Consider the following 26279-nt stretch of genomic DNA (forward strand, 5'->3'; position numbering starts at 1 on the left):
GAGAAAAAAACGTTCCGGTGGTCTGGACGCGAACTCTATCTTGCAACCAGACGTTGCAATCTCTAGAGCCCCTGCGTCCTGAACATGAGCCCTCCAAACCTGCTGATAAGAAAGCAAGCGGCCCCCCACCACGAGGGGTGGGGGCGCTCCTTCATGCAGAAGATTGCTTGGGAGCGGCAGGGCGGGTTGACTGTGTCCTCGGGCGCCAGGTAGGCTGGTGTTTAAAAGAGGGCTTCTTGCGGGAGTCCTGTGACCCTCCTGCAGAGGAAGCAGGCGACGACTTGTCCGCAGAGAATCGGCGAAAGGACTGATACTGAGAACCGGAAGTCCTCGCCTAAAAGGGGCGCTTAGCCCTAGGCTGGGGAAGGTGAGTGCTCTTGCCCCCAGTAGCAGCAGGTGAACTCATCCAGTTGAGCCCCAACAAGTCTGGCACCCTCAAAAGGGGAGGTATGCAAGGGAACGCTTGGAGGAAGCGTCAGCGTCCCATACCTTCAACCAGACCTCCCTGTGTTGAATGACAGAGTGGCCCAAATGCGGGCAAAAAGGGGACCGATGTCCATGGAAGCCTCACAGAGGAATTTGGAGGCCTGAGACATCTGGAGAACCAAATCCAGTGTGTCCGCAGATGCACCTTGGTCCGCCAGGTCCTGATTATGGAGCTGCAGCCACATTGAGAACGCTCTGGCTACCCATGCCGGGGCAAAGGCAGGTCGCAGGGAGGTGCCCACCAGTGAGAATATGGATTTGGCCAGAGAATCTAGGCGCCTGTCCACAGCGTCCTGCAGAGAGGAGCCGACCAGGACAGGGAGGGCCGTGTTTTTGGTCAACCTGGCTACCGGGGGGGTGGGGGGTCCACCCTAGGGGGAGAAGACCACTTCTCCACGCTGTCCGCTGGGAAAGGATAGAGAGTATCCATGTGTTTTGTGGCGGAAAACCTCCGATTAGGACGGTTCCATGCCCTGGCTATGACAGCGGAAAATTCCTCATGGACCGGAAAGACAGCAGCCTCCGTTTTTTTGGGAGGAAAAAAAGCGAACTCCCTCCTAGTGGAAGGAGGAGAATCCCCTTGGAGATTAAAAGGTGTCACGGACAGCCGCTACTAGATCAGCCATAATGGTGGAGAGCTTTGGCAGAAGGTCCCGCTCTGTGACAATTCCCCTTCAGATCTGCGCTCCCTAGGGGGGTAGAGGAGTCTGAGCAAGCTTCTAGCCGAGGGGGAGAAGCGGAGTCACCCGAGGAGGGATGCTGTCGCTCACACTGCCTCTTAGTAGTCAGGCGTCCTCTGCGGTAACCACTGTGAGGGGACGAGTGGTTGGCGCCGCAGGATTGGAAACGGACATACGTTCCATAAAAGACATGGGTGCCTTGGCGAACAGGGCCAAATCAGCGGCCGCGCTGGACATGGCAGATGCCCAAGCGGGGGCCGCAGGCTCCGCAGTGACCGGGAGGGGGGGGGGGGGCTGGACTGGGCAAGAGAAGGGGAGAAAGGCGATTCTGTCCAGGGGAAGGGCAGGATGCACAGGCACCAGTGACCAAAAGTGGGAGCAGACACTCCATACAGGACCCCATTGGGGTCTGAGAAGAGGTCTTACCGGACTTAGGCTTAGGCATGATGGTCTCTTCACAAAAGGTGACTGGAATCAGTACAGAGAGAAACCGCTCAGGCAACCAATCCAGAGATGAGCGGGGGAGCAGCCGTTCAGTGTGAGAAGCTTCTCAGCAGCAGCAGGAAGGAGCCGGAGAGCCCATTAGGCTCCGCCCCCTGGGCGATTAGGCTCCGCCCCCGGCCGCATCATAGGAGCGTGCGCTCTGCTCTCTATTAAAGAAGGAAAATAAAATGGCCCCCGGCGCCGCTCAGTGTGGAAAAAAACTAAAGTAAGGCGTCCCCAGCAAGGGGGGGGGGGGGGGTGACAAGCCCAGAGAAGCGGAGACCGTGACCGTGGGGGGAAGTGTGCTGCTTGTTAAGTGCCTCCATGACCCTTGCGCCCCAGACAGAACAATGCCACCTAGATCCCCATAGGTCTCAAAGCAGAGAGAGAGGTAGGGAGGGATCTCCCTCGACTCCAGGACCAGCAGGGATGCACCTCTTCAGACATCTGACTCCTTGCTCAGGAGAGCAGTGCTCTGGTGGAGGGTGGCAGCAGGTGACCCAGGAGCTGGTGGGATGCCGGAGATAACAGGTCGAGCCCGGATCCACTTGCCTTCTTGGGGGGATAATGGAGGCAGCCTGGCAACGTCCAACAGACGGCGGCGGGCACTCCATGGGGGACCAGGAAGGCGCAATGCCGACCTGCGTCCCCAGTTGGAAGAAAAATAACCAAAGGGAGACGAATGAAAAAGTGTCAACCTCCTTCACCAGACACTAAGCAAAGACTGAGTTCCTCCTGGTGGAGTCGGGGGGTATAGCCCGAGGAGGAGGAGCTCTTTTGTATTTGCATAGTGTCCCTCCTACTAATACCTCTAAGCTATATCCATGGTCTGTGTCCCCCAATGGAAAAAAAATTGAGAAATATCGATTTTCATAATAGGGACCGAGGAAAGTACAGGATGCACGCGGCCTGTATCCGTATTTTGTGGACCGCATAATACATAAGGTCATGTGCATGTAGTCTTGGACCAATTGTTTGATGAAAAAAAAAAGTATCATGTATAGACAGTTAATACAAGGCACTTACTAATGTATTGTGATGTCCATATTGCCTCCTTTGCCGGCTTGATTCCTTGGACTTCAGGCGAGCGCTGAGATGTTGCGCCTGCGCACATTGTCTTCGGCTTCTTCCAGAGCAGCGAAGATGAATACTGCGCATTGGCTGTTCACGTTACTGGAACCGGAAGTGGCGTCAGCTTAATTTTTGCTGCTCTGGAAAACATTGTGCGCACACGCCATTCTAGCGAGCGAATGCACAGGTGCAAGATCTCAGCACTAGAACTGAAGTCTAGCACTCTCAATCAAAGGGGAAGGGGGTGTTTTGAAGGAAAGAGGCATTAGTATTGAGCACCAAGGGCGTCGCTGGAGCTTGAATAGCTAATTTGAATAGAAATACAAATACAAATTTCTTCTGAATGCAAGCACACACAGTGAAAATAAAGGTATTGCTTTAATCAGCTTCATCAACCCCATCAGGCTAGGGCGGGTTGGGAACCTAAAGTGGCCCTGGAAAAAAATAAAAAAAATTAATAAAAGTGGCCCCATATCGTAGGAGGGTCTGAATTGACAGGAGGCGGGGGAATGCAATACCATGGTGCAAAATACCACAGTAGTGCGCACAATATATTGCCCCATAAGCTGTCCCTCCGAGCTGGCCATTTCTCTCTTATTCTTCCAGTTGTCTCTGATTAAGATATGGAGCAAAGTGCTTAGAAGGTAAGACGTGGGACTAGCTGAATTCAGGAGGGATTGTCGCTGGCTGGGTACACGAATACCTGATTCTCAGGTCAATTACAACCGATAGCTTATTATGTTACCAGCCCGTGGCAGTGATGGGGACTTGGGTGGCCCCCTGGGCATCGGCCCACCACGAAATTTCCCTGTAAGGTCTATGGCCAATCTGGCCCTGCTATCAGGCTATATACCTGGTTGTATAGGGTTAAACCTGGTGACGGAGCTGTTTTAAGGGTGACTTGTGCTGCAAGTATTTGTTCTCTGCACTGCTCGAGGAGATAGTCAGTGTCTGGTAAACTAAAGTTTATTCACTGACATTTCCAATTTCCCAACACGGCAGTTCATCCCAGCAGATCTTTATTTCAAGAGAATCACAGGTTGAGAGAGAAAGTGAAGAGCAGCAAATGCTACAGTCTCCTCAAAGATTGAGGTTAACATTATGGTCCAAGAAAATGGTAGAACAGAGGTAAAACAAGGTAGCTGATGCAGTAAGAAGCTTACAGAGTCAATGGATAATATGCAATGGGTTACAAGGTGGGGGTGGTGGGATGCATCATAAAGGAAATGTTTTAACTACGTTTTTCTTGAGACTACATTTGCACCAAAAGTTATCAAATGTATCCCTCACAGAAATATATTGGATCTGAGAGCTGTGTGTCCAGGATGCTGCAGTCTTCCCTCAGGAAACTGCCCAGTGTGTGCTTTAATCCCTTTGGATTTCTTGCCCCCTCCCCACACTCATTTTGCCATGTGCAACCGCCTCTCCTTGCCCATTACCATCTCTAATACGGAGCGTAGGGAGGGAGAAGAGCAGAAACCTAGCATACCATGCACTCCGTGTTCGAGGAAGGATGACATTTTTTCTTGCAGATTTAGCCAAACTGATTTATGTTTTGACAACTGCTGATGGATCAACCCATTTAATATATTGTGTCTTTTACATTTGTGTAAGGAAAAAATAAATAAAATACTATTAAATACTAGTATGTGAGATGTGTCCCAGTATACAGATCCACAGCAGCTACATACCTCTGCATGAATTCCGTCCGATGTAAAGATGTGAGTGACCGTCATCTCATTTTTGGTTAGCGTTCCAGTTTTATCAGAACAGATAACATTACAGCAACCTGCAACATAAAGTGAGTGAAGAGTGAAGACGGAGACACAAATATTTCACCACCTTCTACGACATCCAGGTGGACCACATTGCAATTTGAGTTGTTAGGTATTCCTATACTGTAAAGTGATGGCATATTGCTAGGATTTGCCAGACAATGATGAAATGATAGGCATCACTTTACCAGACAGGGTTAACAGTACAGTTGTATTACTTTAGAGGTAACTTGTCAATATTTTTAAGATCAGTGCTAACCAAAAGGTTTAATATTCCACCATTACTGTCCTATACGTTGACAGTATTTATACAGTGAAGGCATATTTGCCATTCCGTGGTCTGGGAGCTGTTATGGTGGCCGCTTGGGTTGTTACCCAACTTCCTTACAAAAAGATCCAACCTAAACCAGCTGGACAGAATCACGACACAAAAAGGAGGCATTCACACATCCGTTTGTGTTTTGCAGATCCACAGAACACGGACACCGACAATGTGCGTTCTGCATTTTGTGGACAGCACATCGCTGGCACTAATAGAATATGCCTATTCTAACGAAATGCGGACCCGGAAGTGCGGCCCCATAGAAATGAATGGGTCCGCAATTCCATTCCGCAAAATGCGGAATGGAATTGCAGATGTGCGAATGGAGCCAAATACAACATAAAAACTTAAAGGGGTTTTCAGAGTTAATGCTTTTTCTCTCTTTAATGAAATATGAGGGAAGGTCATCTGGAGCCCTATCCATTCCAAGTCGCTGCTCCTATCCTCCCCACGGCTGCAGCCATGACGTCATATTTTTGGCTGCACTCACCTAATAAAACTTTTATTTCTTCATTACAATCGGGCAGTGTAGGGGATGCATAGAAGGACATGACCCGTCCTGTAACCACTATATCACCTGTGATTTTAACGAAGGAATAAAAGGGACATGCTTTTAATCAGCACGTGCCACAAATCTTTCCCTACATTAGCTGGCTGCATTCAAGTATCTAGGTTTGCTGTATGACATCGCGGAGCATCGGGGTGAAGTTTCTTCCCCTGAAAGAGACTGGAGATTGCCTGCGAGTGCTAGAGAGTTTCCTACCTTAGGACTATGAAATGTTTTTGGTACAGTGATGATGTTCCTGTATACCACACTTGACCACCGCTGACTTTAGCAGTACACAGCAGGAGACCACAGAGGCCAATGACATTCTACTACCTTCCATGCCTTTTTGAAAAACAAAATTACTTGGACAGTCCCTTTAATGACGTGTATAAACAGTCCCCATTATTAACAAGTGGCTCCCTGTGGACTTAGTTTAGGGCTTCAGCCACGGAACTGTAGTCCGTTTTATTCTACAGCTTAAGGCCTCATGCACACGACCGTTGTGTGCATCCGTGGCCGTTGTGCCGTTTTCCGTATTTTTTCGCGGACCCATTGACTTTCAATGGGTCCGTGGGAAAAAAATAAAAATAAAAAAAAATAAAAATCGGAAAATGCACCGTTTTGCAGCCGAGACCGTGATCTGTGTTTCCTGTCCGTCAAAAAAAATCTGACCTGTCCTATTTTTGACGGACAGCGGTTCACGGACCCATTCAAGTCAATGGGTCCGTGAAAGAATACGGATGCACACAAGATTGGCATCCGTGTCCGTGATCCGTGGCCGTAGGTTACTTTCATACAGACGGATCCGAAGATCCGTCTGCATAAAAGCTTTTTCAGATGTGAGTTTTCACTTCGTGAAAACTCAGATCCGACAGTATATTCTAACACAGAGGCGTTCCCATGGTGATGGGGACGCTTCAGGTTAGAATATACTGAAAAACTGTGTACATGACTGCCCCCTGCTGCCTGTTTTTAACTCATCGGTGGCCAGTGCGCCCCCCCCCCCTCCCCTGTAGTTAACTCATTGGTGTTTCCAGTGGGCCCCCCCTCCCTCCGCTGTAGATAACTTGTTGGTGGCCAGTGGGCCCTCTCCCCTCCCTCCCCCTCCTAATTAAAATCGCCCCCCCTATCATTGGTGGCAGTGGAGAGTACCGATGGGAGTCCCAGTGTAATCGCTGGGGCTCCGATCGGTAACCATGGCAACCGGGACGCTACTGCAGTCCCGGTTGCCATGGTTACTTAGCAATTTGTAGAAGCTTCATACTTACCTGCGAGCAGCGATGTCTGTGACCGGCCGGGAGCTCCTCCTACTGGTAAGTGACAGGTCTGTGCTATAGGCAATGCGCCGCACAGACCTTTCACTTACCAGTAGGAGGAGCTCCCGGCCGGTCACAGACATCGCAGCTCGCAGGTAAGTATGAAGCTTCTACAAATTGCTAAGCAACCATGGCAACCGGGACTGCAGTAGCGTCCCGGTTGCCATGGTTACCGATCGGAGCCCCAGCAATTACACTGGGACCCCGATCGGTACTCTCCACTGCCACCAATGATAGGGGGGGCGAATTTAATTAGAAGGGGGAGGGAGGGGAGAGGGCCCACTGGCCACCAACGAGTTATCTACAGCGGAGGGAGGGGGGGGGGGGCCCACTGGACACCAATGAGTTAAAAACAGGGGGGGTCTGCCCCCCGCTGCCTGGCAGCACCTGCCAGGCAGCAGGGGGCAGTCATGTACACAGTTTTTCAGTATAGTCTAACCTGAAGCATCCCCATCACCATGGGAACGCTTCTGTGTTAGAATATACTGTCGGATCTGAGTTTCACAATGTAGCTCATATCCGACAGTATATTCTAACATAGAGGCGTTCCCATGGTGATGGGGACGCTTCAAGTTAAAATATACCATCGGATTGGAGAAAACTCCAATCCGATGGTATAAAAGAACTCCAGACTTTACATTGAAAGTCAATGGGGACGGATCCGTTTGAAATGGCACATATTGTGTCAATGTCAAACGGATCCGTCCTCATTGACTTGCATTGTAATTCAGGACGGATCCGTTTGGCTCCGCACGGCCAGGCGGACACCAAAACGACTTTTCTTCATGTCTGTGGATCCTCCAAAAATCAAGGAGGACCCGCGGACGAAAAAACGGTCACGGATCACGAACCTACGGACCCCGTTTTTGCGGTCGTGTGCATGAGGCCTAATTCAGTAAATGATATTGATGACCTATCCTCTGGATAAGTCATAAATATCAGATCAGCGGAGGTCCGACACCCTGAACCCCCATCAATCAGCTATTAGAAGAAGCTGGCACTCCGGGCTTGCCGCGGCCTCTTAGAGGATCTGCGCTCGGAAAGCTCAGGGCAGTGGATCCTAAAACAGCTGATTGGTGGGGGTGCTGGGACTCGGACCCCTGCTGATCTGATAATGACGACCTCTCCTGAGCATAGGTTATTATTATCGATTACTGAATAACGCCTTTAAATAATATCTTAAAAAATGAACTGCAGACTGGGCCACTACTGTAGGTTTCTAAAATACAAGGAATAAGCTTAGGCGCACAATGGCACATTTACAGGGCTATCAGACATAATGGCCTGTGCTAGATTATAAAGGCCATTATACCTAGACAGGTTTACATGAGGTCTTTGGCTTCCTTACAAATGACTGCTTTCTGACGATGTGCCGAAGTGCTCACATTTCCAGGCCCCCTGCAATCCTACAGCGCAGCAGCTGCACCGCACTGGTTACAATGTGAACGGCAACTGGCAGGTGGTATTCCCTGCAGCCGTATAATGATGCGCCAATTACACAGTTTTACTTGGAATTCCTACAGCTTACATGGGAGTAAAACTCCAACTGTAATAACGCTCTGCAGGCTGTTAGCCATTCAGAACTTTTAAAGTCCATCATGAGAACGCTAATAGGAGAGTCTTGCAAAATCACAGAAAGAGAATGAGCAGAATGTTCAGTAAGTTAGATGATATAAGCAGCTATATTTATTGTTTTACGATGGCAACCATGACAGGCTCTGGTGTCAGGACGTCCACTGTCGGTATTGCACACAGCCGCATTCACTTCTAAGGGGTTGAGCTGCACCTAGGCCTTGCGACCAATGAACAGGTCGTCACTCGGCCTAGGAAGAGTAGATAGAAGGCTGCAGCGCTCACAGGTCACCTGATCGTCAGACCGATCAGATACTTCAGACCTATCCAGAGGATGGGTCATCAGTATAAAAATCTCGGAAACCCCTTTAAACATACACTGTAAATCTCATTAATGGTAAAAGTGCAGATTCTTTAGTGATGCTGAGGACATTAAAGGTGTTGTGCAGCTTGTATGAAGTGTTGGCACATCCAACAGGAGCTGATCTGTGAGGGCTGATGCCCCGATCAGCTGTTTGGGTGTAGCTCTGTTGCTATAAGTTGGCACCAGAACTACATAGCTCCATCAACTGTGGTGAGATGGGGTGTCAGACCCCTGATCAGCTAGTGATGGCCTAACCTTAGGAGGCTAGACCATCAGTTAATAAAAGCAAGAAAACCCCTATAAAAATTTCAAACGTTGCCTAAAAAGATTTATAATTCTACAGGAGTTTCATTTGGGATTCATACCGAGGGTTTCTACGATGGGCAATTTCTTTACAATAGCTCTTTTCTTCACCATTCGCATCACGCCAAGTGCCAGCGTTACAGTTACAACAATAGGAAGGCCTTCTGGGATAGCCGCCACTGCCAGGCTGCAAATAAGAAATGTGACAGTAAGATGCAATTATTCTCAATACCCTGCTCCATCATTCAACGGCTTGCTTTTTGCAATTTATGCATAAGAAGTCAGCACATTCTGGTGTGTATATAGTGAAACCACCAAGATGACCACCCAAAATTGCATCGATAAGTGTTCTTCTAAGGGAGCTGGTCTTCTCAAAGAGGATAACCAGAATGCGTAACATATGGCAGAACTCACAAGAAATCTGGTGGTCCAAAAAATGTATAATGTGTAGATAATTTCAGATTAATCTATTTTTCTATGGCCAAATATGTGGACTACATTCACAATAGCATTCCTATCAGGGACGCAAGACCTCAACATGCCTATGATGCAAGGTACTCCAAATTTAGCCAGCCATAGGACCCGACAGTGATGGAGGTTGTGAACCATGAGGGTCCATGTCTAGTGGCTGTAAGATGGCTTCCACACTTATTTTTATTTATTTTTTGGCTTGAAAAAAATGGCATGAAATTCATTCATTTTGTACAAGGGTTTTAAGTCACACAATGTTTTACTTCAGATGACTTTTTTATCCTATACATCTAGAGGAAACACCTGAAAGAAACACCACACCCAGAGCAGGTTACAACCTAGGATGGAGGGGTGGGGAAGGGGAGCCAGGAAATGGTTTTAAAACGTCATTACAAAAAAATTAAATAAATAAAAATTATAATTGTAAGGCTAGCTTACATTTGCATTTTACCTGATCTGGCAGAGGAATAGCCTGCCGGACCCTATAGACTGTAGTGGGGTCCACCTGGTTTCCGGCAGGAGTGCCAGGTTTTGGTTGGACAAAAAAAAAAAAAAAAAAGTGGCATCTTACATGTACAACTACGCTAAATACATATAAATGTGTACAACACGCTTGCTATGAGGGACTCACCTTACACCAATAGTGAACATATCAAGTATATGCTTCCCTTGTAACCACCCGACCAGCATGATGACTCCTAGATAAAGCATACGACACAGTACCTCATTAGCATCCTAGGAACGAGAGTATATTCAGAATCTGAACGACATGTTCATAGGAAAACGGACAAGTGAAAATAAAGTGAAATATGTTCACTTAAGAGAGCTCCGACATTAATTCTGGATTTGATCTGAGCATCCTACAAGGGAAAATGGATAGAAGCCAAGAATCCACAGATCCAGAAATACACCCCCCCCCCCCCTCCCCTCAAACAAGACATCATTTACTGCCTAACTGAATCACAGATGGATGGAAGAAAGCTCTGCTCACCTATGATACCAAAAGAGTACAGGGACAGCTGCTTTCCTAAAATATCCATGCTTTTTTGAAGTGGAGTTTTTGGTGCCTGGAAAGAAAGTAAAAAGACTTGCAAATCAGTCAACATATTGAAGCAAAAAAGACACCACGACCTGTGGGGCTGCAGATGGCATTTGTAAAATGCCATCTGCTAAAGCACGAACATGCGACTTGTGGCTCCCCAGCTATCCCGTCTGTGAGGGACAAGCGAGCAGTAATCTGACGGATGAACAGAATGGAACATATTGTGCTGCTCATTTTGGTTGTCACAGCCAGAGGTTATTAGCTTGAAAGGTTTAGCAATGTAGGCCCCTGCCATTAAAGGGGATGTTTCACCACATCTCTTTCGGGCACTTCTTGTCTGTTATGGGGGTGGATACTGTTGTGCAGATTGACAGCGCTCTGATGACATCCCTGAGCCACTTGCCTGTGCGTTCCAGCTGCAGGCTGCAAAGCATTTCCATTAGCAGCATTGGCACTAGCTCAGTAGAACTGCGCATGCCCTGGAGCTGAACTACTGATACCCGTTAGGCTGGTGTGAGGAGGCCGGAACGGAAGCTGGCACACATACATGATTATGGGCATCCCTGCGACCGCAGCCACCACACAAGCAAGAAGTGTTCCCTGACCTGCGCAAATGTGGCCATAACCCCTGGCACCAATCCTGATTAAGGGAGGTACCAGAAAAGGACAATCACAAAAAAAAAAAGGCTATTTCACTTATACAATGTAATTGTGGCTTACAGTCAATACTATATTATTATTATTCTAGTCTTATATTCAATTGGGATACAGGATGGGACCGAATCAATGAGCTGCGAATATTCCTTTGATAAGGCCATACAAATCATGCAAATTAACAAAAAACGGAAATTACATTTATATTATTCTACAAGTACCATAAATAAATCACTATTTGTATGAAAGCAGATGGCCGGGTGCAGCCCATGTATGTAAGTACTGAATGGAGAGTAATGCAGAAGAAAGCACCCGTGCCCCAGGCCTGCCACCTCTAGACAGGTCCGCATACCCCTTTAGTCATCCAGTACCTGTAAGTCATACCCATATATGACAACTCACCTCTTCAGCTTGCATCATCTTGAAAACCTCCCCAAATTCTGAGCTTTCTCCAGTTCCAATGACAATTCCCTGTAACAAATATAAGAGCTATCCATTACAGTAGCAATCTACATACATCTATGAAGACCATCAGGATAAAAAATAAAAATCTACAAATTTAAAAGGGAATCACCAGTGACTTCCCTATCCATCTGTTTGCATAGACACGTAGCCATAGTTCACCCGATTAAAACGCTGGTTTTATTTTGTTGTTCCGAAGCTCTGCTCCCGAGTTATGATACTTTTTCTTAATATGCAAAATTAGGCCTTTGGTGCAATGAGGGCATCACAACTGTTCTTGTTGCACCCAAGCGCCACTCATTTTTGTGGCCAGCCCCTCCTTCCATGCTTTGCTACTACATTGCCCTGTCAATCAAAACAGTGACGGATGAGCAGGGCACAAAAGGATAAGAGCAACGGTGACACCCTCGTTGCACCAAAGCATTGATTTACAGACTTAAAAAAAAAAAAAAAAAAAAACAGAGACTCAAATAAACAAAAGACAACATTTATATCAGGTGAACCACAGCTATGTGTCCAAGCAAGCAGTGATAGGGAGGTCGCTGGTGACAGACTATCTAGGTCTACATGGCGACTTGTGTATGATGTAAATGTTGCACTGCAACTAATGAGGTGTCTGATCACACAAATCCAGTAGATTTAGATTTCTGCCAACTATCCTGTCGAGGTAACCTGCAGGTTGTAACACTGCAAGTGGTTTATCCCCATTATTATTTTGTCATGTGTAGGTGGATAACAATATTAACCCCTTAGTGACCAGCCTGTTTTGGGCCTTACTGACCAAGCATTTTTCCTTTTTCCATTGCCGCATTACAAGAGCTACAACTTTTTTTTTTTTCAGTCTATATAGCTTTATGAGGGCTTGTTTTTTGCAGGACAAGTTGTAATTTTTAATGCTGCCATTTTGGGGTACACAAATTTCTGATTAACCATTATTAACTCTTTCTGGGAGGAAGATGGGAAAAACAGCAATACTGCCACTGCGTTTTTACGTTATAAATTTGACAGCACATAATATCTTTATTCTCTGGGTCAGTGCGATTACAGCGATTAGATATATTATATATATCAAAGAAAGTCCGCAGCACTCCTTGAAAGATAAAACGTGCTCTTTTATCCACACATCAAATGACAACGTTTCGGTTCTCTCACAGAACATTTGATATGTGTGAATAAAAGAGCACATTTTATCTTTGCTGTCTTCTGTCCTGAATCGAGGGATCACAGCGGGCACCCTACATTCTATACAGCTTTAAAGAGAGAGAGTGTTGCCAGATTTTTTTCTATAGCTAGAGATAGATATATAGATAGATATTTTGGAGTAAATGGCACTTTTTGATTGCTTGTTTTTTTGGGGGGGGGCAACTAAGAATAAATTAGCAGTTTTATGGCGTTCACTGTAGGGGATAATTATTGTGATATTTACGTAGTCCGGGTCGTTACGGTCGCGGCAATATCAAACATATGGGGGAGATTTTTTTTTTTGCGATTTTTTTTTCTCATTATAAAGCGTATTTTCAATGGTGAAAAAAAAAAAAAAATGCGTCATTTTTTTTATTAAATACATTTTTTTATTTTTTTTTACCACTTAATAGTCCCACAAGGGGACTACAACAGACTACAAATCCCTATAGTGCATTGTATTTTAATGTCAGTGCTATTCTGACATTGACCAGCAGGCTGTGCCAGGGAGACAGGAATAGCGAGTGGCACTTCACCATTTCAGTCCTGTATTTCTCAAATTGAGTTTTAGAAAGGAACAGGATCTGGAGCTCTATGTAAAATATAGCTCATAATTCTAGACGTAGATGAAAATCAAAAAAGAACACATTAGGTAACATTTGTCTGTAACTCCATTTACTGGTTTGGAGAACCGTGTCCTTTTCACCACTTTCGACAATCTGCAGGCTGCCCTATGACAGCCACAGCGGTGCTCTTCCCTTTGCTGTCAGATCTGACCTAACAGTTTAACACTGACTCTGTAACCGTTGCACCAGATTTAGTGTGACATTAGCTTTAGAAGAAAATGGAGAAGAAGAAAACATGGTGCGACTTAAAGGAAACGAAAGCTATGAAACAAAGAGGAAGATTTAGCATTAAAATACGCTAGTTTTGTGGCATTAAAAAAAAAAAAAAAGCGCAGACTGCACATTTTCCACTTTTTAAATGCCACTTGCACAAAAAAAACTTTTGCAGTGGCGTTTCTCTGCCAATGACATCTGTAGATGTCAATTGAGGCGCACAGACTGCCGGATGCTGCGTATACACCTAGTCAGAAATTAGGCGCAGCATCCAGCAACCTAGCCACGAAAATAGCGATGAGGGCACTGTACAGAAATGTACCCTAAAACACACGTGTGTAACATCCGGTACATAGGACACCCGCAATACAGAACTCTGGGGAACAAGTTGCGATTTTTCCTGATAATGCATGAAAAACAATGCTCGTGTGCACAGACCCATTGAAATGAATGGGTCAGGAGTCAGTCCGGATTCTATGTATTTGCTACACACATCACATCTGGACAGAAAAGTAGCTCGTTGTGAAAGAGTCCTTACAGACGTAGGTTGGACTAGCTCCATTGAATGAAATGTGAAATCACAATAAAGCCGTTACTGGCAAATGATTGGACGTCACCGAGTAAAGAGAAGAAAGGGATGCAAATGAGCCCTTAACAAGCTCTGCCTCTGATGCCACCAGATATAAGGCAGCTATCCTATTAATCAATGAGCGACCCTTTAAATAGGCCTTCAGGTATGACTGATACTAAATAAGCCAGCACCTCAACTGCAAACAGATGTTTCGGGGTGCAGAGCAGAGTACTGGCTTAACTGGGTGAGAGGCCCAAGTCAGGATTTGCGGGGAGAAAGCGCCTTACTGGCAATCACCCAAAATAGCTGTCTGCAGATGAGGTGCTGGCTTATTTAATATCCGAACCATGTCTCAAGGCCTATTTAAAAGGGTTGAACATTGACTTATAGGATAGCTGCCTTACATCTGGTGACATTAGAGGCAGAGCCTGTTAAGAGCTCATTTGCATTCCCTCTTCCCAGAATTCCAGAGGAACATGTATGGACTACAAGTCTCCTAACACCGACTAAGGCGCCCTCTCCCCAAGAAGAGATAGTCCCCCAAATGAGTAACGGCACACACTACGGACTGGTCATTATTAGAAAAATTGGGGAAAACCCTTGCAATAGTGAATTTCACGCATCCAGAAACAGAAATGCACATTATGTGGGAAGATATTGAAGGTTACAATACTTTTTACCTTTGCCTTGCCACATCTAACAAGTGTCCCCATAAAGGCGATGTTGCTTCGCGATGTGAGGTCTCCATTAGTGGCTGCTGGCTGAGGGGCTGTGGATTTGGAGCATGGCGCCGTCTCTCCCGTTAAACTGGATTCATCCACAGACAGGTCCATAGCCTGGCACAAAAGAAAGGCTTACACTGAATAATGGGCACACAAGAATAACTGTACCATTCTTGTAATCCAATTACATTTTCCCGATAGTAATAATGGTACATAGCGTTACAATGGGGGGAGGATACATCTTGTGTATACATTGACTTATCCCGTCCTATAGGCTTCACATAGACTAGAACATTTAAACATGTATTAATTTACCAGAAGCAGAAAACTGTGATTACTCAGCAGTGCACCAGTTAATAAAAATCAATCTTGCTTCTTTAGCAGACAGGAAGATTTATTTCCTTCCAGGGTCCCCTGGGCTTCTTCCACAATCTAATATATATCAAAGCAATGGGCTAGAAGTGCTTTCACCATGTGCATTCTGATCAGCTACGCAGGGTAGATGGGATTTTTTCAGCCCACTGCATTCCAGCATTTCTGATGTTCACTATTCTCTGCCAATTCATGAACTGTCGCCAAGTTATTTCGTTATCTAAAGAGAAACCCATTCAGAGATGAAAGGGCATAATAATACTTAGATCAATCTGGTTAAAGGGGTTGTCCCTATATATTCTGAAGTTTTTAAACTAGCACCTGGATACGAATCCTTTTGTAATTGCATGCCATAAAAAATAAAAATAAAAAGTAGTATAGCCACTGAGCCATTTAATAAAATGTATTTGTATTTTCATGTTGACAGGTTCTCTTTAAAGAGGACCTGTCACCACTCCTGACATGCTGTTTTAATAGCTTCATGCATTCCCCACGTATTAACAATTCTGGAGCATCTTTTCTTAGGACTATGGTATACCATTCCTTTAATATTTCTACTAGACGTTAAGAATAAATTGCTAGCAGTCTGCAGTAAGGGTACACAGGGGAAGTAACCACTTGGGGGTGTGTACCTGCACAGACTCACTCCATCTAATCAGTGCAGCCATTTTCAGACTCTGCAAGTACACCCCCACCACCAACTGGTTATCACCCCTCTGTACCCTTACTGCAGACTGCTAGCAATCCATTTATAACTTCTAGTAGAAATAAAGGAATGGCACAATATAGAGCCATAAGAATAGATGCTCCAGAATTGTTATTATACAGGGAATGCATGAAGCTATTAAAACAGACATGTCAGGAGCAGTGAAAAGGTCCTCTTTAAGTCGCTTTAACAAAGTACAGCTTTACTAAAAACATCAAGTGTTGATACAGTGAGTCATGTTTTGCAAAGGAGCATCTAAAAAGTTAAGACCTGAAAGCAAACAGTCACCACACACAATGTTATTTGCCTGTAGTCAGAGTTAATCATTTTAAAGAGCCTTGCAGACCATTTACATTAGAGTATTTTTTCTAGGAAAAAAAATAAAAAAATAAAAAATCAGCTGCACTGGGATAATGCACACGACACGAGCGCCTCTGATCCAAATTGTCCATTAGCTGCTCATCTCCGTCTGTTTTGCGAGCTGGAGATTTAGATTCCTTACAAGGCATTAACCTCATTCCATGTGAAGCAGCCCGACTTTAGCAGCAGACACTAGACCGCTAAGGCTCTCCTCTTTCTGACTGCTGAATGCTGCAGATGAAACAGTCTTCCAAGACGATTCTGTCCCTGCTCATGAATTATGTGGCCAAAATCAGGGCAATAGCAAAACTGCCCAGCAGCTACTGCAGCCCTGTACAAGCTGATCACTTACCGGCATAACCTGCTCAGTGGACCCCTTACTGGATGCAACCGTTGAGGACATGGGCATCGGAAATCTAATCCTTTGAGCTTTGGCTATGGATATAGAACATTTTCTACCTTCTGTGTACAGGGCATGATATACCAGTAGTGTAACGTAAGATACAGTCTGCTGCTGCAGCTTTGTCAGATACTTCTTCAGTACATTGTTCTCTACAATAATAGCAATTTTCATTTATATGCTCAAAAAAATCAAAACTCAGCTGCTCTGAACATGCTTCTTGATGTTCTGTGTATTCCTTCTTCGTCAGCCAGATACAGTTGTGTTCAAAATAATAGTGTGCTTAAAAAAACTGAATAAAGCTCAAAATCCTTCTAATAGCTTTTATTTCCATACACACAGATGCATTGGGAACACTACACATTCTATTCCAAAATCAAAACATTAAGAATATATCAAATTTGTGAATATTAGACTGTTCAAAAAAAAAAGAGAGTTTGTATTCTTCTTTACAAACTCAAAAATGTTTGAAGATTTTGCTTTCCTTTGAATCACTTAACTAATATTTAGTTGTATAACCACTGTTTCTGAGAACTTCTGTACATCTGTGTTGCATGGAGTCAACCAACTTCTGGCCCCTGTGAACAGGTATTCCAGCCCAGCATGATTGGACTACATTCCACAGTTTTTCTCCATTTCTTGGTTTTGCCTCAGAAACTGCATTTTTGATGTCACCCCACAAGTTTTCTATTGGATTAAGATCCAGGGATTGGGCTGACCACTACATAACGTCAATCTTGTTGGTCTGGCACCAAGATGTTGCACGTTTACTGGTGTGTTTGGGGTCGTTGTCTTGTTGGATCACCCATTTCAAGGGCATTTTCTCTTCAGCATAAGGAAGCATGACCTCTTCAAGTATTCTGATGTATTCAAACTGATCCATGATCCCTGGTATGCGATAAATAGGCCCAACACTGTAGTATGAGAAACATCCCTATATCTTGATGCTTGCACCACCATGCTTCACTGTCTTCACAGTGTACTGTGGTTTGAATTCAGTGTTTGGGGGGGTCATCTGACAAACTGTCTCCGGCCACTAGACCCAAAAAGAACAATGTTACTTTCATCAGTCCACAAAATGTCTCTTTAGGCCAGTCAATGTGCTCTTTGGCAAATTGTAACCTCTTCAGCACGTCTTTTTTTTTTTTCCTTCAACAGTGGGACTTTGCGGGGGCTTCTTGCAGATAGCTTGGCTTCACATAGGTATCTTCTAATTGTAACAGTACTCACAGGTAACTTTAGACCTTCTTTGATCCTTGCCATTTTGGCTATTCTATCTATTCGAATGATAGTTTTTCGCTTTCTTCCACGTCTTTCAGGATTTGGTTGCCATTTTAAAGTATTTGCGATCATTTTAGCTGAGCAGCCCATCATTTTCTGCACTTCATTATATGTTTTCCCCTCTCCAATCAACTTTTTAATCAAGGTATGCTGTTCTGCTGAACAATGTCTAGAACCACCCATTTTCCTCAGAATTTCAGAGAGAAATGCACTGTAACCAGCATGTACAACATTTGCTGCCTTCCTTCAATAAGGGCAATAATTGCCACCTGTTTTTCAAAGAATTAATGACCTCACTCATTGAACTCCACACTGCTATTATTTTGAACATGCCCCTTTCAATAAGTGATTGAATTACAGAGATTCAGCATGCGCATGTCATGACTGTTGGGTTTCTATTACTCTACTACACCTGCTAGTAAATTATTTGCCATGTAGAAATATTATTTCTACCAAAAACAGTGATTGATCAGGTTAGTGATGTCTGACTGCTATTATTTTGAACACAACTGTATGTTCAGGACTTCTTCCTTCCCTTGCAGAAGGGTTCAGGAAGTTATGGCAGCTCTAAAAAAGGTACCTTGTTGAAAATTGCTTTTAATGTCGTCGAGAAAGACAATTTTTTTTTATTTTTCAGCCCCCAAAAAAATCAACTTAGTCATTATGTAGTCAACTTTCTAGACCTAAAAATATTTTAGTTATTGGCTCACCATTCTTGGTGGTGGCTCCGGGCAGCTATGGTCTACACTACACACAAGGTTTTTTCTTTTACCCTCTCTCTCTCATTACGTGGACGTAGTTCGTATAGATAATATATCTTCCTTTTCTGCCCATTATAAAAAAAAATTGTAACAGTTACCGCTCCCGACTCCTGGAGCGAATTCCCACTCCCATCCTTGGCTCCTACTGCTTCTCCAGCATCGTACCAGTGTCTTTACTTCTGTCTCCATACGGTGGCACTGGGTTGTCGAGACAACTAGCACTCAGTGACGTCAGACTCAGGCTACCCATTTAAAAAAGGTGTCTTCGGCTGCAGCACCCATTGTTCGAGGTCCATTCCTTTCCTGGCTCTTGATCCTATGTGTCGTTGCCATTTCCTGCACCAGCTGTGTTTTGTCTGCCTAGAACGTCTTGTCCTTATCCCAGTTTTGAGTCCCGACTCTGTTCCTGACTATGCTCCTTTTTCAACCTCTGGCCTGTTGTACAGCCTGATGACAACCCTTGGCTCCAATCCTGACTACTAGTCCTCCATCAGCATTACCAGTCAATCTGCGTCTTTTCTTGGGCCTGAAACCTTGGGATCCTCCTGCAGCAAAGTACTTCTACACAGGTGAAATGCTGGATATCTGCATAGTACATTTAATGAAAATTACGCCTCTGTTATGTTTACTAGGAGAAAGATTTCATCACCCTCAAATAGGAAAGTGGATTCCATTTAGGACCCCGGTGCACCCATAACCAAAATTAAAAGTGAAATCTAATCATGAAATTTACCATGGCAAGTTTTGGCTGTTTGTATCAGGAAAAAAAAAAAAAAAAAAAAATATATTAGATATACCCACCTCAAATAACCGCAAATCTGCAGGAACTCTGTCTCCAACTGACAGACAAACTGTATCTCCTGGGACCAATTCCCTGGCAAGTGTATGTTCCAATCTTCCCTCCCGTATGCTAAAAAAAAAAAAAAAAAAAAAAGGGAAGAAGATTGACAGATCAATTATTTCATTACATTCAGGGAGTGTCTTCCAATGCAGTCTACATCTTGGCTACCTCTACCAATCTTTATGATGCCTAGCAAGATTTTATAATTATAGGTGTCATACTAAACCAAACTGATCGCCACCAAAATGCCCCCACAGTACCTCACAGCTGAAGCCATTTAGCTTCTAATGATGTCTTTGGCTAATATGTCCAATGGGCAAGATCACAGGAAAACAACCAATTCCGCCGCTGGCTGTATGAAAATGAGGAGCTTGAAGTCAAGGGGGCAGCGGCAGCCTAGCCTCCTGCGCTGTATAATCTTATTTTTTTGGCGCCTAGACAGTGAGTCCCACTGCAGTGTATTTGGCTTCAGCAGGACTCACTACACAGGTGCAAAAAACAAGATCGCAGGACAAAGACAACAAGATCTCCTGGGGAATCTCACTTAAAGGAAAAGAAAAAAAAAAAAAGAAAAAAAAAGGCCAAAACGTGGACGGACAGGAAGGGGACACAGCAAGCTTGATTTCAAGTGCCAAGGACGCCGTCTCCTTTGCTGGAAGCTCCCCATTTGCATAAAACCAAATAAAAGTGGTTTTCCTGTGATCTTACCCATGACTTTTTAAAGGCATCATTAGAAACCAGATCAGCTGTAAGCTATATGGGCAGTTAATGGGGCATTTTGGTGGCGACAGGTTTCCTTTAACATACAAACAAAGTGAGAATGACGGAGGAAAAAATAAAATAAATCTACAGCCATAAAGAAAATATAAAAAAATAGAAATAATCTAAGGATAACCATAAGATCTCTCACCCAAAACCCCTCCATACACATACATGCGGACAGACCTACACACATGGCATACATCCAGTATACACTAGCTGAGTCTATCAAGTGTGCAATGCTCTACAGAACAAACGACTGCTCGTCTGAATTTACGTTTTTTCCATGCACACTTAAGCAGTGTAGAGCCAACCTAAAGTCTACGACCTATGCACAATGGAAAAACAATCCTGGAGGGTCACTTCTAGTTAGAAAGCACACAGATGAATTAAATCCTACCAGTGACATTCTGGCGGTACTAGCTTGCTCAGCTCTTCCAGTGATTTCTCAGACCGATACTCCTAACATGGAGAAGGAAAATATGGTTTACACTTTTTCAATGGACATAGGTTTGTTTCCTCTACATTAATATTGAGAATACAGCTGGAACTACTGTGGATCTGTACTTTTAAGATGCATATTTCTGACACATACCAGTCGTTGTGGATGCACACGTGGCCACTTGGAGAATAATGGAGCAGTTAGTATATCTCTGGCCACTACCCTCGAATGATGTACGTTTTCTTTTTTGGATGCAAAAATCATCAGAGCAAGCCCTGCGCTCACCTAGGCTTCAGAGCTGAAATCTCTCCACATTCCTAGCTTGATCTTATTGCAACATTTTATGTAGGTTATATCTTATATGGACTGGAAATGGGGGTTATCCAGCCATTAGCTACTTTCACATGGTATAATGGAAAATATTTTTGTTTTGGACCCACTCCTCGATTTGGCTTACACATACCATCCAAATACTGGATGAAAGTGGCAGGAAAAAAAATAAAATAAAAAACACTACTCTCCTTTCCCACCCTCACCGATCCAGCAAGAGGCCCTAGGTGTTTCTGTTTACAAGCAGCTGGCACATGACCACCATGAGTGGCCTCCGAGACCATGTGGTATACTACTGTCATCACGACTTCCATCACGGAGATGCCAATAGTATGCAAAGTGACTACTGCCATGATTGGCTGCAGCAGTCATGTGCCAGCTGCTTGTAACCAATGAAAGGGGGACTGCCTGGGCGTCCTGTGGGATCAACAAGGAACTGAAAGGAGGAGTACAGGGTTTTGGTGTTTTATAATATTTGTCACCATCTTAATTTTTTTCTTTTCAAAACCTCAATATATGCTTTAACATGGGGGTGCAGTTCTGACCAATGAAGAGTAACCCAAGTGGGGTCTCTGTAAGGATATCTGTAAGGGATAGGTCTAGTTAGCGGGTGCAAACACACTGGTACGGTTTAACATTTTACAGGACCATTGCTGACTTTAGAGAAACCTAGATCCCCATTATGCTGTTCCTTTCAGTCATTACACCCACGGGATTTGTGGATGTAACACAGATGCTAAAATGCGCCCATACTGTGGGACCTAGAGGTGTACTATGTGGTTTTACTGTATACAAAAACTACTTTTATCATGGCTCAACAAGTTGTAAAGCGCAAAACATCCCTGCCATGCTACTAAAACATAAAAGTAACAATACTTAGGGAAAAAAAACACCTAATGTTTCTATACGTTCCATCTAAAGCAAGAATATATGATAAAAATCTCCCCTTACCTGAACAAAGGCGACAGTGACAACTATAAGTATTGCCTAGGAAAACAAGAGAAGAGAAGGTAAAGATAGAAACCCCTACAATTACTTCATACAGACGTGGGAGTGATTACCACCCCCGGAAGGTTTTAGAACACAAAAGAGACCCATTTAAAATGGAATTGAACAGAAGGTTGTAGAAGACCAGAGCATGAAAATTATATTAACCACTTCAACCCCGCTAGCTGAAACCCCCTTAATGACCAGGCCACTTTTTACACTTCTGCACTACACTAATTTCACCGTTTATTGCTTGGTCATGCAACTTACCACCCAAATGAATTTTACCTCCTTTTCTTCTCACTAATAGAGCTTTCATTTGGTGGTATTTCATTGCTGCTGACATTTTTACTTTTTTTGTTATTAATCAAAATTTAACGATTTTTTTGCAAGAAAATGACATTTTTATTACTTTCAGCTGTAAAATTATGCAAAAAAAACGACATCCATATATAAATTTTTCACTAAATTTATTGTTCTACATGTCTTTGATAAAAAATAAAAAAATAAATGGTTTGGGTATAAGTTATAGCGTTTACAAACTATGGTACAAAAATGTGAATTTCCGCTTTTTGAAGCAGCTCTGACTTTCTGAGCACCTGTCATGTTTCCTGAGGTTCTACAGTAGAAAACCCCCACAAATGACCCCATTTCGGAAAGTAGACACCCTAAGGTATTCGCTGATGGGCATAGTGAGTTCATAGAACTTTTTATTTTTTGTCACAAGTTAGCGGAAAATGATGATTTATTATTATTTGTTTTTCCTTACAAAGTCTCATTCCACTAACTTGCGCCAAAAAAATATTCTAGGAACTCGCCATGCCCCTCACGGAATACCTTGGGGTGTCTTCTTTCCAAAATGGGGTCACTTGGGGCGTAGTTATACTGCCCTGGCAATTTAGGGGCCCATATGTGTGAGAAGTAGTTTGTAATCAAAATGTGTAAAAAATGGCCTGCGAAATCCGAAAGGTGCTCTTTGGAATGTGTGCCCCTTTGCCCACCTAGGCTGCAATAAAGTGTCACATCTGGTATCGCCGTACTCAGGAGAAGTTGGGGAATGTGTTTTGGGGTGTCATTTTACATATACCCATGCTGGGTGAGAGAAATATCTTGGCAAAAGACAACTTTTCCCCATTTTTTTTATACAAAGTTGGCATTTGACCAAGATATTTCTCTCACCCAGCATGGGTATATGTAAAATGACACCCCAAAACACATTCCCCAACTTCTCCTGAGTACGGCGATACCACATGCAACACTTTTTTGCAGCCTAGATGCGCAAAGGTGCCCAAATTCCTTTTAGGAGGGCATTTTTTGACATTTGGATCCCAGACTTCTTCTCACGCTTTAGGGCCCCTAAAAAGCGAGGGCAGTATAAATACCCCACATGTGACCCCACTTTGGAAAGAAGACACCCCAAGGTATTCAATGAGGGGCCTGGCAAGTTCATAGAAATTTTTTATTTTTTTTGGCATAAGTTAGCAGAAATTGATATTTTTTATTTTTTTTTCTCACAAAGTCTCACTTTCCGCTAACTTGGGACAAAAATTTTAATCTTTCATGGACTCAATATGCCCCTCAGCGAATACCTTGGGGTGTCTTCTTTCCAAAATGGGGTCATTTGTGGGGTGTTTGTACTGCCCTGGCATTTGAGGGTCTCCGCAATCATTACATGTATGGCCAGCATTAGGAGTTTCTGCTATTCTTCTTATATTGAGCATACAGGTAATGAGATTTTTTTTTTCCGTTCAGCCTCTGGACTGAAAGAAAAAAAATGAACGGCACAGATTTCTTCATTCGCATCGATCAATGTGGATGAAAAAATCTCTGCCAAAAAAAAAAAAAAAGGAGGGGAAAGGCGTCTGCCAGGACATAGGAGCTCCGCCCAACATCCATACCCACTTAGCTCGTATGCCCTGGCAAACCAGATTTCTCCATTCACATCAATCGATGTGGATGAATAAATCATTGCCGGGATTTTTTTTTTTAATATACAAAGTGTTTGCCAAAGCATAGGAACACCGCCTCCTCCTCAGCTCGTATGCCTTGGCAAACGTATCTTTTACTGCAGAGTAGAAATCTCGTCTTGCAGCGCCGCATACACCGACTTGCGTGTAATCTGACAGCAGCGCAATTCTTTTGTCAGAATGCACATCAGTGCTGCAGCTAGCCGATCGGTTGGTCCACCTGGAAGGTAAAAAAAAAAACTAAAGAAAAAAGAAAAAAAAAAACAGGCCGCAACGCAATAAATTTTATTAACTTTATAATAACTTTAGAACAGAACATATAAACTTTTTACTTTTACAGAACATATAAAATTTTACTTTTGAAACTGAACTTTTTTGCTTACTGTTTTTTTTTTGGTTTTTACCTTTATAGAAGAAACCTCTCCTTCCCCATGGGACAATGTGCAAAGCGCAAATCGCCCAAAGATGTGGCGAAGTACATTATGCACTTTATCCCAGGTGAAAGGAGAGGTTTGCAGCAGCTGTATGTGAAGGGGCCCTAATAGCCCTGTGTACCTGTCCTGGTGAGATGTGATCCCTATGCTAGGTGTACCTGTGTGTGGTACTTCCGAAAACACTCTCCAAAGCACAGGGCAGGGTGGTCAGGACAGTCAGGACAGAAATAGCGGGTGTCACGCCTTATTCCACTCCTGCTACAGACACGACATTTTTTTCGGGGTGGCGGTCGGTTTGAGGTACCAGCAACGACACTGGGGAAATGTCGCTCGTGTAGACGGCTAACTACACTGGTGGATGGGTACAGGAGGTTCTCGATGATCTCTTCCTGAAATTTGAGGAAGGATCGTGTTCTCCCAGCCTTACTGTAGAGAACAAAATCATACAGAGCCAATTGAATTAAATATACACAGACACCTTCTTATACCAGCGTCTGGTGCGGCGGGACACTAAATACGGAGCCAACATCTGGTCATTGAAGTCCACCCCTCCCATGTGAAGGTTATAGTCGTGGACTGAGAGGGGCTTTTCAATGACACTGGTTGCTCGCTCAATTTGGATTGTCGTGTCTGCGTGAATGGAGGAGAGCATGTAAACGTCACGCTTGTCTCTCCATTTCACCGCGAGCAGTTCTTCGTTACACAATGCAGCCCTCTGTCCCCTTGCAAGACGGGTGGTAACGAGCCGTTGGGGGAAGCCCGCGCGACTAGTTCGCGCGGTGCCACAGGCGCCAATCTGTTCTAGAAACAAATGCATAAAGAGGGCCACACTTGTGTAGAAATTGTCCACATAAAGATGGTACTCCTTGCCAAATAAGGGTGACACCAAGTCCCAGACTGTCTTCCCACTGCTCCCCAGGTAGTCAGGGCAACCGACCGGCTCCAGGGTCTGATCTTTTCCCTCATAGACACGAAATTTGTGGGTATAGCCTGTGGCCCTTTCACAGAGCTTATACAATTTGACCCCATACCGGGCGCGCTTGCTTGGGATGTATTGTTTGAAGCCAAGGCGCCCGGTAAAATGTATAAGGGACTCGTCTACGCAGATGTTTTGCTCAGGGGTATACAAATCTGCAAATTTCTGGTTGAAATGGTCTGAGGGGCCGAATTTTGTGGAGCCGGTCAAAAGCTGGGTGGCCTCTGGGACGGGAGGTGGTGTTGTCGCTAAAGTGCAGGAAACGCAGGATGGTCTCAAATCGTGTCCTGGACATAGCAGCAGAGAACATGGGCATGTGATGAATTGGGTTCGTGGACCAAAATGACCGCAATTCATGCTTTTGAGTTAGACCCATGTTGAGAAGGCCCAGAAAAATGTTAAATTCGGAAACTTGGACTGGTTTCCACCGGAAAGACTAGGCATAAGAGCTTCCCGGGTTGGCGGTTATAAATTGAGTGGCATACCGATTTGTTTCGGCCACGACTAAGTCCAAGAGCTCTGCAGTCAAGAACAGCTAAAAAAAAAAAAATCCCAGGGGCGAACCGATCTGAGCTGTCTCAACCCGAACTCCAGACTGGGCGGTAAAAGGGGGAACTACAGGTGCGGCTGAAGTTGGGGACTGCCAATCAGGGTTTGCCAGCACCTCAGGGATTCTAGGGGCTCTACGGGCCCGTCTTTGCGGTGGCTGCGACGGGGTAACTAATGCACGTGCCACCAGTACCAGCTTCAACTGCCCTTCTGGTGCTCGCCACTTCACCATGTTGTACGGCAGTGCTGGTA

General features: G+C 44.4%; 1 protein-coding gene across 1 annotated transcript in view; it reads right to left on the reverse strand.

Moving 5' to 3' along the window:
* Positions 1–26279, reverse strand: part of ATP2C1 (ATPase secretory pathway Ca2+ transporting 1) — a 96169-nt gene that overhangs the window by 34013 nt on the left and 35877 nt on the right. The window contains exons 5-13 of the mRNA XM_044295749.1: positions 22066–22101; positions 20743–20804; positions 19544–19652; positions 14821–14976; positions 11489–11557; positions 10382–10457; positions 10022–10088; positions 8982–9106; positions 4412–4509 (exon numbers count right to left, since the gene is read on the reverse strand). Coding sequence (XP_044151684.1) covers positions 4412–4509; positions 8982–9106; positions 10022–10088; positions 10382–10457; positions 11489–11557; positions 14821–14976; positions 19544–19652; positions 20743–20804; positions 22066–22101 — 798 coding nt within the window. The remainder of the gene's footprint in view (positions 1–4411; positions 4510–8981; positions 9107–10021; positions 10089–10381; positions 10458–11488; positions 11558–14820; positions 14977–19543; positions 19653–20742; positions 20805–22065; positions 22102–26279) is intronic.

Source organism: Bufo gargarizans, chromosome 5 (genome assembly GCF_014858855.1).
Source record: "Bufo gargarizans isolate SCDJY-AF-19 chromosome 5, ASM1485885v1, whole genome shotgun sequence".
Taxonomy (NCBI): Eukaryota; Metazoa; Chordata; class Amphibia; order Anura; family Bufonidae; genus Bufo; species Bufo gargarizans.